This window comes from Typopeltis vanoorti, chromosome 24 (genome assembly GCF_054136105.1).
Source record: "Typopeltis vanoorti isolate ZY-2024b chromosome 24, IOZ_Tvanoo_1.0, whole genome shotgun sequence".
NCBI lineage: Eukaryota > Metazoa > Arthropoda > Arachnida > Uropygi > Thelyphonidae > Typopeltis > Typopeltis vanoorti.
In genome coordinates this window covers 3,965,461-3,978,387 of record NC_143572.1, presented here as the reverse complement: position 1 = coordinate 3,978,387, position 12,927 = coordinate 3,965,461, and the positions used below count along the sequence as shown (strand labels likewise).

Here is a 12,927-nt window from a genome sequence, read left to right as displayed (position 1 = left end):
TGAGTATTCACCATCTGAATACTCATAATAATGTATTCAGACTTCCTGTGTAATAATAATAATAAATATCCCATGGGAGAGGAAGTATCTAGTAGGGAAGAAGTAGAAGGATTTTTGAGAGGAAAGACAGGATATACAGAAAACTGTAGAAAACTGTAGAAAATTCGGAAATGAATCTCAGTCATACAAATAGTTATAGGAAATTTAGAAAAAAGGGTAAAGCTAATAATAATGCTGAGCACTTACTAGATTTCTGTTCCAGGACATAAATTAGCCATTATAAGAAAGAATGAACATGAAAGAATAACTCTTCTGAATTCAGGTGACGTGAGGGTGACAGATACAGAAGAGGTTGTTCAACTAATGAGTGCCCATTTTGCTAAATGCCACAAACTTGGTGTAGGCAACATTGAGTTCACTGCTACCTTTCGCTGAATGAAGAAACTCAGGTGTATGAAGAGGAGGTATTAGAGCTGTTGCACAAACTGAATAACAATTCAGCAATAGGGACTGATGGAATATCAGCATGGGTGCTAAAAGAGTGTTCAGTTGAACTGGCTATTCCTTTGACCAGGCTATATAATTTGAGTCCCAGAACAGGGAAGATTCCACAGGAATAGAAAAAATGTATGGTAATCCCATTGCACAAGGGTGATGCAAACAACGGATGCATCCAACTATCAACCAATCAGTATCTCGGGAGTGGTGGTGAAGATTTTGGAAAAAGTGGTTAGGGGTTGCATTCAGAAATGGGTTGACAGTGAATCTCTACTTTGCAATGAACAACATGGGTTTACTAAGGGAAGGTAATGTTTTAGCAACTTGCTCACATTCTATAATAATGTTACCATTCAACTAGATGAGGGGAATGTATACACCATGATATTTTTGGATTTTGCTAAGACTCTTGGCAGAATACAGCATGGAAGACTGTTGCATAAATTAGAGAATATGGGTTTGGATTATAAACTATTGGCATGGATAAGAGAATAGCTAACTTACAAATATCAAAAAGTGGTATACGGGGATGTGAGTCTGCAAGATTTAACTAGCGGTGTACCACAAGGATCAGTCCTTTGGTCCATTGTTATTCAATCTGCACATTAGATATTGAGAAGGATTTGACAAGCAACATACAGCTATTTGCTGATGATGCAAAGATATGTAGGTAATAAGTATTGCTGCTAATATGCAGTGCTTGCAGAATGAATTGAATAGGCTGGAATTTGGGGGGGGGGATGTCAGTAAATGTTAAATCATGAACTTTGGGGCGATTTGATATCCAATGTCATATTATATTGGTGGGATTATGCTGAAGAAACTGACCAGGTTAGGTCAGTTTCTTGGAGTGTTAGTAGATAGGAAGTTAAAGTTCAGGCGCCATGTAGCAAAGATTGCAAATACAACTCAAAAGATAATTGCAATGCTGAAACAAACGTTCACATTAACGTTAAGATAAGCATATCATTTTGACTCTTTAAAAGGCTTTGATAATACCTCGCTTGGACTATTGTGCAGAGGTCTGGTCTTCTGGTTTCCATTGTGATTCTGATACAGTGCAGAGAGTGCAAGGAGAGTGTTAAAAACAATATCAGGATTGTGGAATACTGATTATGAAGACAAACTGAGAATTTGTAGACTGTAGACAAGTATGATGGCTGGTGCGTGTAGTATGTTGCCTTCCTCAATGAGTCCAGACTTAACTGGAACTGACTTAACTCAGTATTAATAATAATAATAATAATAACAACAACAATAACATGATTTTTCAACATAAAAATGTGCAAACATTCAGGCAGGCAGAACACATGCAAAGCAAGAAAAGTTTATTGATTACATTATTCTTACAGTGATGTCTGTAGAACAACAAATGGTTGTAAGGTGTTAGGTCTCAGTAATGCAATATGGAAATAATGAAGTAAAAAGATGAACATAAAAAAAGAGAAGCAGGGAAGAATAAAAAGGACCAGCATCATAACTGGGAAATACCTTCCACTGTGAAAAGATGTTTCAGATGGAGTTAATGTTTCAGGAAAGATGCAATGAGAAAAGACTAACTGTTGAACAACAAACTGAGTTTAAACCAAATAGTAACTATTACCATATTTTAAACTCCTATCAAAGCTTAAGAATAAGACAAATATAATAAGGATTTAAGCTTTATTGATTGGGAAAAGTATATAAAATAAAACATACAAAGTAAAATTTTGTATATTATACTTGATAAGAAATGATATCCTTGTTTTAATCCTATATACAAGCCTATATCCAACAAATGAAGACAACTGATGTGAAGTCAATGGCTTTTGTATATAAGTAGACTAGTCTTGAATATATTTCATGCTTATCCTTGATTATAGGATTAAAAAGAATATAATTTCTTGTCAATTTCAAAACAAGCAGCAAAACTTTCCACAAAAAACTAAAACTGTTCTAAACAACAAATCTATATGGAATAAATCGAACCTAATTTAGTGCAATATACAGCATATATTTAACTTACAAACAAGTTGTTTGAATGGAAGAATGTATGGGAAAATGTTAAATCATATAAGAAAAGACCGAATGCTATTTCCACTATTATAATCTATATGGATCACATTATTATCACACTAGTATGGAAATAAAAATCTTCTATTCAAACAGGAGATATCAAACTTAGTTCTTTATCACCTGTTTCATATGATAATATTTTCCCAAACAAATCTGATACAAGTCTTCAAATATCTTTAGCCAAATTAAATAGCTGTAATGATGAATTTTGGATGAAACCTTGGATGAAAATAAATACCACCAGCAGTAAAATGATCTCAATGCTATTGAAAAATATTTTAAAATGTAAGGACTACAGTTAAGGTAACTGTTAGAGATGGAACACAAAATCTAAAAATATTCTGATATCTGCAGTAATTATACTGAAAAATTATTAAATGAGAGAAGCAACAACACAATAGCAGACAAAATATCCAAAGAAATGTAGTCATTAATACAATTCAGTAGTTGAGGCAGAAAAAGCTTTCACAAATCTAATATGCGAAGCAGTACTATAGTAGATGATATCTGAGCAGAAGTATTCAAATATGAAGGTAAGCTTTACAGTGGCTATACTGCACTATTCAGAAGACACCTGGCAGGAAGGCTGAATTCTGGATAACTGGAGCAGAGCCCTCATAGTACTTTTTTTATAAAAAAGGAAATCAGCCAATATAGAAATTAGAGGCTTTACCTACATCCAGTTAAGATGTAGGTATGCATAAACTTGTCTTTGTGGAGAAAACATTCAGGAAAGAATAAGCTGGGCTCAAGCCAAATAGGAGTTATCAAGATCAGATTTTTACTTAAGCCAAATAATAGATGGGAATATAACAAGAATCTGTATTTCACTTTTGCAGAGCATATAGAGGTATAAGATACAGGTGCCAAGACAAAAGCTTTTCCAAACAATACAAATTATACACTGTAAATGAAACTTATTAAATTTTACGTCAGCTGCTGGAAATTTAAAGCTTTTGTTGTACAGTGACCTTCAAATCACCACCAATTTCTGATCCTTTTGTATTCTTCAATAGGGATATTGTATCATGTGGAAAGGGGAAGGAAGCCTTAAGAGAAAGTTAAAAAGAATTAATGATTTGAAGGATTTTGCCTTTAACACTATATAATCAGCATTAGGCAAGCATTTCTATGAATTACATGCACGCATGCACACACACACGCGCGCACACACACACACACACACAAAGTAAATACGGAAAACTTTAGCAAAATAAAAAATAAATACCACAGGCAGTAAAATGATCTCAATGCTATTGAAAAATATTTAAGCAGAAATCACTCACACTCAAAATTGTCCCCCTGCAGTAGAGTAGATTTTTGTAACAAAACAAAACTCATTCTAGAACTGCAAAAATTCTATGATTGTGTTTTATGAGTTCTAAATAGTTTATTCAGAAATCATTTACATGTGAATACAAGCAAACAAATGATGAATTACATCAAAAAATACACAACAAAGTCAATGTCTTCAAATTCAGGCTCACAGTAAAATTTGTCCACTTAAGTTTTTATGTTGAAGTAAGCTACCTAATTACAATTGAATGTAATCTTAATATTTAATAGGGTTTCATTTACTCTTCTCTACTACTTTTAATCTATTTGTCATCAATTTTACTAATTTTTCTGTGTGTTCTGATATTTCTCCCCACTCCATGATTAACATTTGCTTTCAATGTTTCCTTATTCGAAATGTGATGCTGCTAAATCTGACCTTCAGATTCATGTCACACATTTTCAATGATATTAATAACTGCCAACTACGAGGTGTTTCTATCACTTTTGGACAATTATGCAGTAGCCATTCTTTCACAATAGTGGCCTTGTGTTTTGGATCATTGTCTTAAAAGAAATAAAATATATCAAGAATCCCCAAATTCTGTGCATTTTCTTTAATATTTTTCTTAAGCATACCTATGTATATCTACTTGTCCATTTATCCTGAGGCCACCATCCAACCCCAGACCATCACTCTCCTGTTGTTGTGCTTTATTGTAGCTTTCAGGTTAAGTTTCAACTTCTAGTTTGGTTTTCTCCATATGGTTATCTTCCCATATAATCCTAGTATATTAAATTTACTCTCATCAGTAAATAATACATTTTTCCAAAAATCCTTGCACATGTACTTCCATCCAAACTCCAGTCTTTTCTTATTATTCACTGCACTGATGTATGACTTTTTCCTCACCACTCCACCATAATAATTATTTTTCTCAGTTTATTCTTAAATATTTTTCAGGTAAACCTTTTCATGTAGATATTTTTCCACATCTGCAGCAAGAACTGGGACACTTTTCTTTGGATGTTTGGTACTTTGACTTTTATTCACACATTTTGCAATTTCGCATTGAAACTTTCCTTCTTCATGATGGAATAATGGAAAGTCACAAGCTGTTGTTCTACAAATGTCTGCATTTTAGAAAATGATGAAATTGTTCTGCTAATGCTAAAACTAGACTGACAGATCTTAAATGCAGCCTAATAATGCCAGAAAGCAATTGACTACACATTTTATACTTTAAAAATTCCTACAGTCTACAGGTGGATGACTTTTAGTGTGTAGTCTCATATCAAGATGCCATTACTATTATCAGTACTATCTCACAACTAAACGTCAAAGCTATATACCTGGGAGAAGACCTTCACATAGCATTTTAAGCAATGCAGAGAACCAACAAGGGCTTCTGACCTAATGTCCAATCCTCACCTTCTCGTGGTGCATCCTGTTAGATATCTACCTGGATACTAAATGAATAAGGATGGGTTGGCAATTAGGGATTTAGCCGACCAAATTGTATTCTTCTTGGCTTAAACTACAGCACAAAATGGTGGCACAACATGATAGAATTTCATGTTGGCTTGGGCACTGCCCAGTTAAACAAGCCTCTATTATTTTCATCAGAAAACTAGGGTGAATAGTGCAAAGTTAGCTACTGCAACAAATCCCACAACACATTCCAACTCAACTTCGCAGATTTCGAGATTGGTATACCATCAACATAAGAGACCTCAATGGGAAAGATATGAAACTTGCAGAAGAACTGAATAATTACCAGATCGACGTAATAGATGCGACTGAAACGAAAGAAGACAAAAATAAGGATCTAGGTGGGTAGACTGATACAGTAAAAAGTGCCTTAGAAGACAGAAATATTAGATCTGATAACATTGGATTCTTGACAGATACAGATTAATTGGAGAAAAATTGCTCATAGAAGTTAGTAATGATGTAAGTTTTCATGTAGTACTATCATAATATCATGTACATTGTTCATTTCCTTTGGAATTTATACCAATTGTCTGTTTTCCTTAAATTTAGATTATGTGTTGCTTTACCACAAAAATTTAAATATTCCTGTACAACGTGACATATAGACCTGACATATACCCTCCCTGAGGGTATATGTCAGGAATTGATGATGATAATAAGTAAGAACCTATGTGTCACATTGTACAGGAATACTTAATTTTTGTAATAATGCAACACACAATCTAAGGAAAACGGACAATTGAGTAGTGTGGATAATTTTCAGTGTGATCAACTGTACATACATGTATATATGTATTTTGTTTGTTTGCAGGTGCAGCTAAGTGTGAAAGTTATTTTGAAATTTTTGAAATATGCAATGACATAAATCGAACATCTGTGTATTTCTTCTACCATGTTTGTATTCCTATTAATAATAGCCCAAGGAACTGACTGAAAATTAAGCAGACTGTAATATCAGTGGGATGTAAATCTAGTTTACAAAGAATTATAAACTGTGCAAGATAGCTTATTAATAAAACTTCTACTAACCTACTAGAACTTCTACTGCAGCAGGTACATCTTCATCTTCATGACAGAGTTCTTTTGAGTGGTCCCTATTAGGCAGTGGATAGAACTGATGCCATTCACTAAGTAGCCTTTGTGTTGTGAGATCTGTTTCTTTGTAGCTTTGCCCTGTTACTGTTCCTGACATTCCAAATGGACTTAGAATAACTAAAAATATATATAAAATAAAGAATTACACTTTATGTTTTAATATACTCAGATATATACCCAGATATATTCCAAAAGTTTAACACTAAAATATAAAATTTTATTTTAATATTAAAACTCAGGAAACTTAATAAGATCAGAAAAGTTCATTTCATTTGGGATTTAACCAATTTTTTGATTTACCGGAGTAAATCATATTCTGAACAGGTATGTTTCCAGTATATATAAAGGAGTAGAAAGGAAATGTAACCAACAGATCTTTACTGAAGGTCTCACAAGTTTTCCTAACTGGTTCAATCTAAAAATTCCAACTCATCAGTTTCTTTCATTATGTCACATGCGACAAGGTTGTTTACTAGGACAGAAAAACAAAAACTCCATGGTGGAGACAATAGTTAAAAAAAATCAATAAATAAAATAAAATAAATAAAAAAATTAGAAATCACATAAAAGTTCTGAAATCAGAATGTGCACTTAGAAAATACAAAGAAAACTTTAGGAAAGCTAAGTTACATATGAAAGTAACTAAAGGCATGCAAAAATTCTGGAAAGAACATAAGCAATAAATAAAGGTAGCAAAATGTTTTGGAGGCTACTTAAAAGAATACAACAATAGGAATCAAAGGTATATAAAAACTGAAGATAATTTGGTATATATTTTGAGACATCCATGGAGTTCACCAAATATCCTTCTGGATATTAGGTGAGCATTGTCGACTCATAATGCTGTGAAAAGATAAGTACTTTTTTTTTTCAAATTTTTGGTAATAATATAGAGTGAATTTATTGTTTAATAAGTGTAAGAGATAGACTGAGTCGTTTAGATATTAGTAAAACATTATATTTCCTTAAATTAGATAGCGATATATTGTTAGCATAGCATCCATACATAGCAGAACAATGGCAGCCCAGACATCATTGTTCGGCAAGCTAAATTTGTGTGATTTTGTGCAGTGTAAAATTATTGAGATGTACTTGTTGCAAAAGTTGAAAGATTTGTGTAAGGAGAGCAAAACTGGTGAGAAAGTGTGTAAGTGAAAAAACTGGTAAGTGCTTTGAAAGTGAATATGGTGAAAATGTAAATATCGGTGATAATACCGAAAGTGTGGTGGTGGAAGTTCAGGAGAACATAGAAACATAGAACATAGCTGCAGAAATGGCAAGAGATCAGTCGAACTGAAAATAGAAAAAAGAAAAAGATTGTAAGCAAATAATTATTTATGGTGATTCTATGAAAAGGGAAGCTCTTCATGAAAGTGCTACAAAATCTTGTTTCTCTGGTGCAAGAATTACTAATATTAGTAATGCTGTCAGAATGCAGAAAAGGAAGATGAAAGAATTACCGTATTTTTCGGACAATAAGACGCACCCCAAATTTATGAGACGATTTTTAGAAAAAAATATTTTATTATATAAAGATATCTACAAATTCTTACTTAATTTTTATTTATTGTTACAATCATTTGTATTAGCAATATTCAGTTCATCTTCACTATCAGTACTATCATTCGTCTCATTAATGTCACCGTTCATATTACTTTCATCTGAACTATTGATGTCACTCCCTTCAAAAACCGCATCATCTTCAGTACCATCCTTTGCATTACTTATCCCGCATTTCTTAAATGACTTTATAATCATCTCTTCTTTCACAGCTTCCCATGAATTTTTCACCCAGGTACATACTTCTAAAATTGTTGGCCGTTTCATACGTCCTGTTGCTGTAACATCGTGATTTGGGTTTGCCATCCATTGGTTCCATTCTTCCCGCATAAAATTTTTGAATGGTTTATTAATAGATCCATCCAAGGGTTGTAATTGACTTGTAAGGCCTCCAGGAATGATAGCTAATTCTGTATTCATTTCTTTTAGAAGCTTCTTTGTTGATTCTGTTTTATGTGCTCTGAATTGATCCCACCCTAACATCGCAGGCTTTTTAAACAATGCACCTGGACGTTTTGCTCATATCTTTTGTGTCCATAATTTCATTCCTGTTTCGTCCATCCAGCCTTTATCTTGAATGTGGATAATAATGCCACAAGGAATTTCATCTCTTGGTAACGTTTTTCTCTCGAAGATTAAAAGGGGGGGGGGGATAGTTTTGTTCCATCTGCGCAACAAGCTAAAACTAGTGAGTTTCAGTGTAGTGAGTTTTTTTCATGACCTGTTATTTTGATCACTATTGGTTTGGTGCCTTTTGAATCTACTGTCCGATTTGAAGGAACATCAAAAGTTAGAGGCACTTCATCCATGTGATTAAGCTCAAAGTTAAATTTCCTTCTCGCTGATATGACAAATCTATGGAATTCTATAATTTTGGCTTCATAGTCAGCTGGCATTTTTTGGGCTAGAGTGGTTTTTGTACGCATGCATAACCCGTGTCTTTTCATAAATCTAAAGCACCAAGACGGTGATCTGGTAAAATCTAAAATTCCATTAGCAGTTGCCCATCGTTTCGCTTCAAAAATTATCATTTTCGTAGAAACAGATATTCCCATGTTTCGATGATTTGTTACCCAATTTTTCATTTGTACTTCTAATTCTGGCCATTTTTCTAGGTGCAAATGGAATGTTTTCTTTGTTTACATAGTAGTTTTAATTGTTCCTCTTGTTTTCTCCACTCACGAACCTTTTTTTTTCTGTTGGTGGTGGACCAAAATATCTTTCTGCTGCTCTGTTTCCATATTGTTTTGCATAATTTATCACATTTAATTTATAACTCACATTATATGAAAGTCTTTTTTGTTTTACACTAATTTTTTCTAATTTTAAGATAAAAATTTTAACGACTTATAAAAAATAATTCAAATGAACCGTACAAAAGTGCATATGTTTACACACTAATGACTACTGACGCTCTAAATTGGTGATTCACCCGCATGCAGTGAGATAACTTAGGTACCTACCTTCAGTGGCGTACTTACTAATTTTAAACATATTGAGCCAGTAATTGAACTTCACTAACAGCTTCGGTACAGTGCAAAGATTCGTATTTTAATGTTATCTTCGGACCATAAGACGCACCCCAATTTTCAGTCGATTTTCTATGTAAAAAGGTGCGTCTTATGGTCCGAAAAATACGGTAATTGTTTTGGCTGGAACCAATGACCTGACAGGTGAGAAATATTGTACAAGGGAGGATGTCAAAGAGTTGTTCGAAGAAATGAAAAAGAAGAGCAACAGGGTGAAGTTTGTGAGTCTGCTGCCATGCTATAATAGAGACAAAACGAGGAGCGATGATAGCTAATGAATCCATATGCAGGTTGTGCAGAAGAAATGAAGTAGAGTTTGTGGACCTATGGCCTGAGTTTGATGGACAGAAAGATTTGTACAATGCTGATAGACTGCACTTAAATGGATTCTGAGTTAAGTGTCTGGAGAGAGCTTTATTCACTGAGAGTGTGGAAGTGCAAAGTCAGGAAAACTAAACAGTTAGGGCAGATGCAGACAAGTGCGTGTGAAGGCACCCATGAAGCAAATGAGTGTGTGTGTGAATGAGCAAAAAATGCGGAATCTAGTCTCTCAAGCAACAATATCGAGTGGGGTAGTCAATTCCGAACGTAAAAGGTTGTTGGGGTCCTAAGGGGGATGCTACAGTTTATACAGTATATACTAATGATAAAAGCATCAGGTATAAGAGGGAAGAGTTTGGGGCATTGATTAGTGCAACCTAGCCAAAAGTTATTAGGTATTAGTGAGATTTGTAGAATGTGATGGATTTAATATTTTCAGGGAGGATAGAATAGACAGGATGGGTACTGCTGATAATAACAGACAAACTGCAGCAAACAAAATTAGGAGTCAGTAAGGCAGAAGGCAGTTCTTTTGAGTCAATCTCATATGAGGTCAAGGCCATTAGGACAAAATATAAAATTGGAATGGAAGATATGCATCAGCAGATATGGAAGATATGCATCAGCAGATTAGTATAAGTGCAAGTCAATAATTATTATGAGGGACTTCAGACATAAAATGAAAGGAGGAAAGATCACATGGAAGGAAGGAAATGGAATTTACAACTTACTGAGAGATAATTACTTGAAGCAGAATGTGACGGAGGAGACTCGGGGTATGAGAGTGTTGGATCTTGTTATAGGGTCAGAAGACCTGTCCATAACTAACGTGGCTACACTGCCTCCAACTGGGGAAACTGATCATCTGGTATTGACTTGGAAGGTAGTAGTAAAACGTGGAAATTCCAGTTAAAAAGGGATATAAGTGGAACTATAAGGCAGATGATTAAGATGCACTTAGGTGGCAACTTGAAGCAGTACCATGACATAAATATCTCCAAGGGAAGGATGTTCACAGTGCATGAGGGATATTCAATGGATATCTGAGGAAGCAATATCACACTGTATACTCAAGGTCAGGAAGGTAAATCAGATAGGAGTTAGATGAACGAGTAGCATCATTAAGTATGACCTACAAAGAAAATGTTGTGGAGAGTATATAAGGAGAGAGATGACCAGTTAGCTCATAAACAGTACAAGAATCAGACAAGAAAGGTGACCAGCATGGTAAAAAGGCAAAATCAAATTATGAGAAGAAATTAGCTGAAGAGGCGAAAGGAAATCCCAAAGAGTTTTTTCATTATGTTGCAAGTAGGAGGAAGAATAAATAACTATGAAAGGATTACTTTAATGAATGTAGATGGTAGAAGTACTAGAGTTATGTAGATGGTAGCAGTACCAGTCAGACAAAATTCATGAGCTATTTAGTAATCATTCTGCAAGGGTATATCATCCAAGTGAACATATTATGTAGATGTGACAAGGTCTGATGTGAGAACAGAGGTTGATGAATTAGTGGTACTTAGGATATTGCAGAATTCGGCTGTAAGATTAGATGGGATATTGGCTCGCATTTTAAGAGAATGTGAAGGGAAACTGACGATCCCCTTGACTAAGCTCTTTAACTTAAGTCTCAGCTATGATAAAGTCCCAAGAGAGTGGGAGAAGGGCAAAATAATTGCTTTGCATAAAGGAGAATCTAAGTCTGTGGTAGCAAATTATAAACCACTCAGTATTTCAGGAGTGGTGGCAAAATTAGTGGAAAATTCGGTTAAAAAGAGAATTCAGGAATAGGTGGATAAGAATATGATACTCTATGAGGGGCAGCATGACTCTGCGAAGAGTGGATCATGCCTCAGTAATCTACTAACTTTTTATAACAGAGTGACAACTGAGCTAGATAAAGGGAATGGCTACATGATAATATTGTTATATTTTGCAAAAGCGTTTCACAGGATACCAATGGAACTTATTGCATAAACTGCAACAAATAGGGATGGATATGAAACTGATGAATATGGTTAAAAGGATGGCACATGAACTGATACCAAAAATTAGTATATAGATGAGCAGAATCTAGGAAACAGGTGACTAGTGGTGTTTCACAGCACTCTGTGCTTGGACCACTGCTGTTTAATTTGTACATAAGTGATATAGGAAATAGGAATATATTCAGTTCTTTGCTGATGATGTAAAGTTGGGTAGGGTAATAGTTAATCAAGGTGATGTAGAGAGCTTGCAGAATGATTTAAATAGGCTGACAGTATGGGCAAAACATAATGGATGTCAATTTAATGTGGAAAAATGTCAAGTTATGCATTTTGGGATACAAAGATTATAAGCTGTGTATACCACATTGAGAGAACTGTACCCCAGGAAATTGATGAAGCCAGGGTAGCTCACAACATTACTTGGTTATTGAAGAACATAGCAAGAAATAGAGATAAGGGAGTTATCATTCCTCCTTATAAAGACCTGATACAACCACATATGGATTACTGTGCTCAGGTCTGGTCACTTGGATTTCTTGGGAATGAGGAAGTAGTGGAGAAGATTCAAAGGAGAGTGAACAAGATGGTGAGTGTTCTGTGGAATGTATAAAGACAAATTGAGGGCTTGTGGATTGCAAAAGTTGGTTAATAAGCAAAAAAAGAGGCAATATAACACTTAAGTTACTTAACAGCTTTTATAGGATTGATGCAGGCGAAATGTTTCAGCATTTGACAAGAGGGGGCAGAACAAGAGGTTATTCCTGGAAGTTGGGTAAGAGTGTGGTTAGCAAGGGTGTGTGAAGATTAGAATTTTTGCTTGAAGAGTGATGAATGAATGAAATGGGTTGCCTAAGTCAGTTGTAAGTGCTTTGCCTAATAATGGTTTCAAGAAAAGGTACGATAGATATTGTGTTGATAGTTTGGGGTCACCCACAATGAGTCTTAGAATTCCATGGAGGCGGCTGTGCAATAATAATCATAACTCACTGGGAGAGGGAAAATGCATAATATATCTTGCCTTCAACACATTTAGCATTGGTGTGCAATGACCAACATGATACAGCTTCAGCTTAATTTGGAAACAATAAAATGCAACTAGTTACAGAAA

General features: G+C 34.6%; 1 protein-coding gene across 1 annotated transcript in view; it reads right to left on the bottom strand.

The window, feature by feature from the left end:
* Nucleotides 1-12,927, bottom strand: part of LOC150092894 (mediator of RNA polymerase II transcription subunit 13-like) — a 557,023-nt gene that overhangs the window by 346,794 nt on the left and 197,302 nt on the right. Inside the window, exon 6 of the mRNA XM_090414065.1 lies at nucleotides 6,353-6,535. Within this exon, the coding sequence (XP_090270191.1) occupies nucleotides 6,353-6,535 (183 nt within the window). The remainder of the gene's footprint in view (nucleotides 1-6,352; nucleotides 6,536-12,927) is intronic.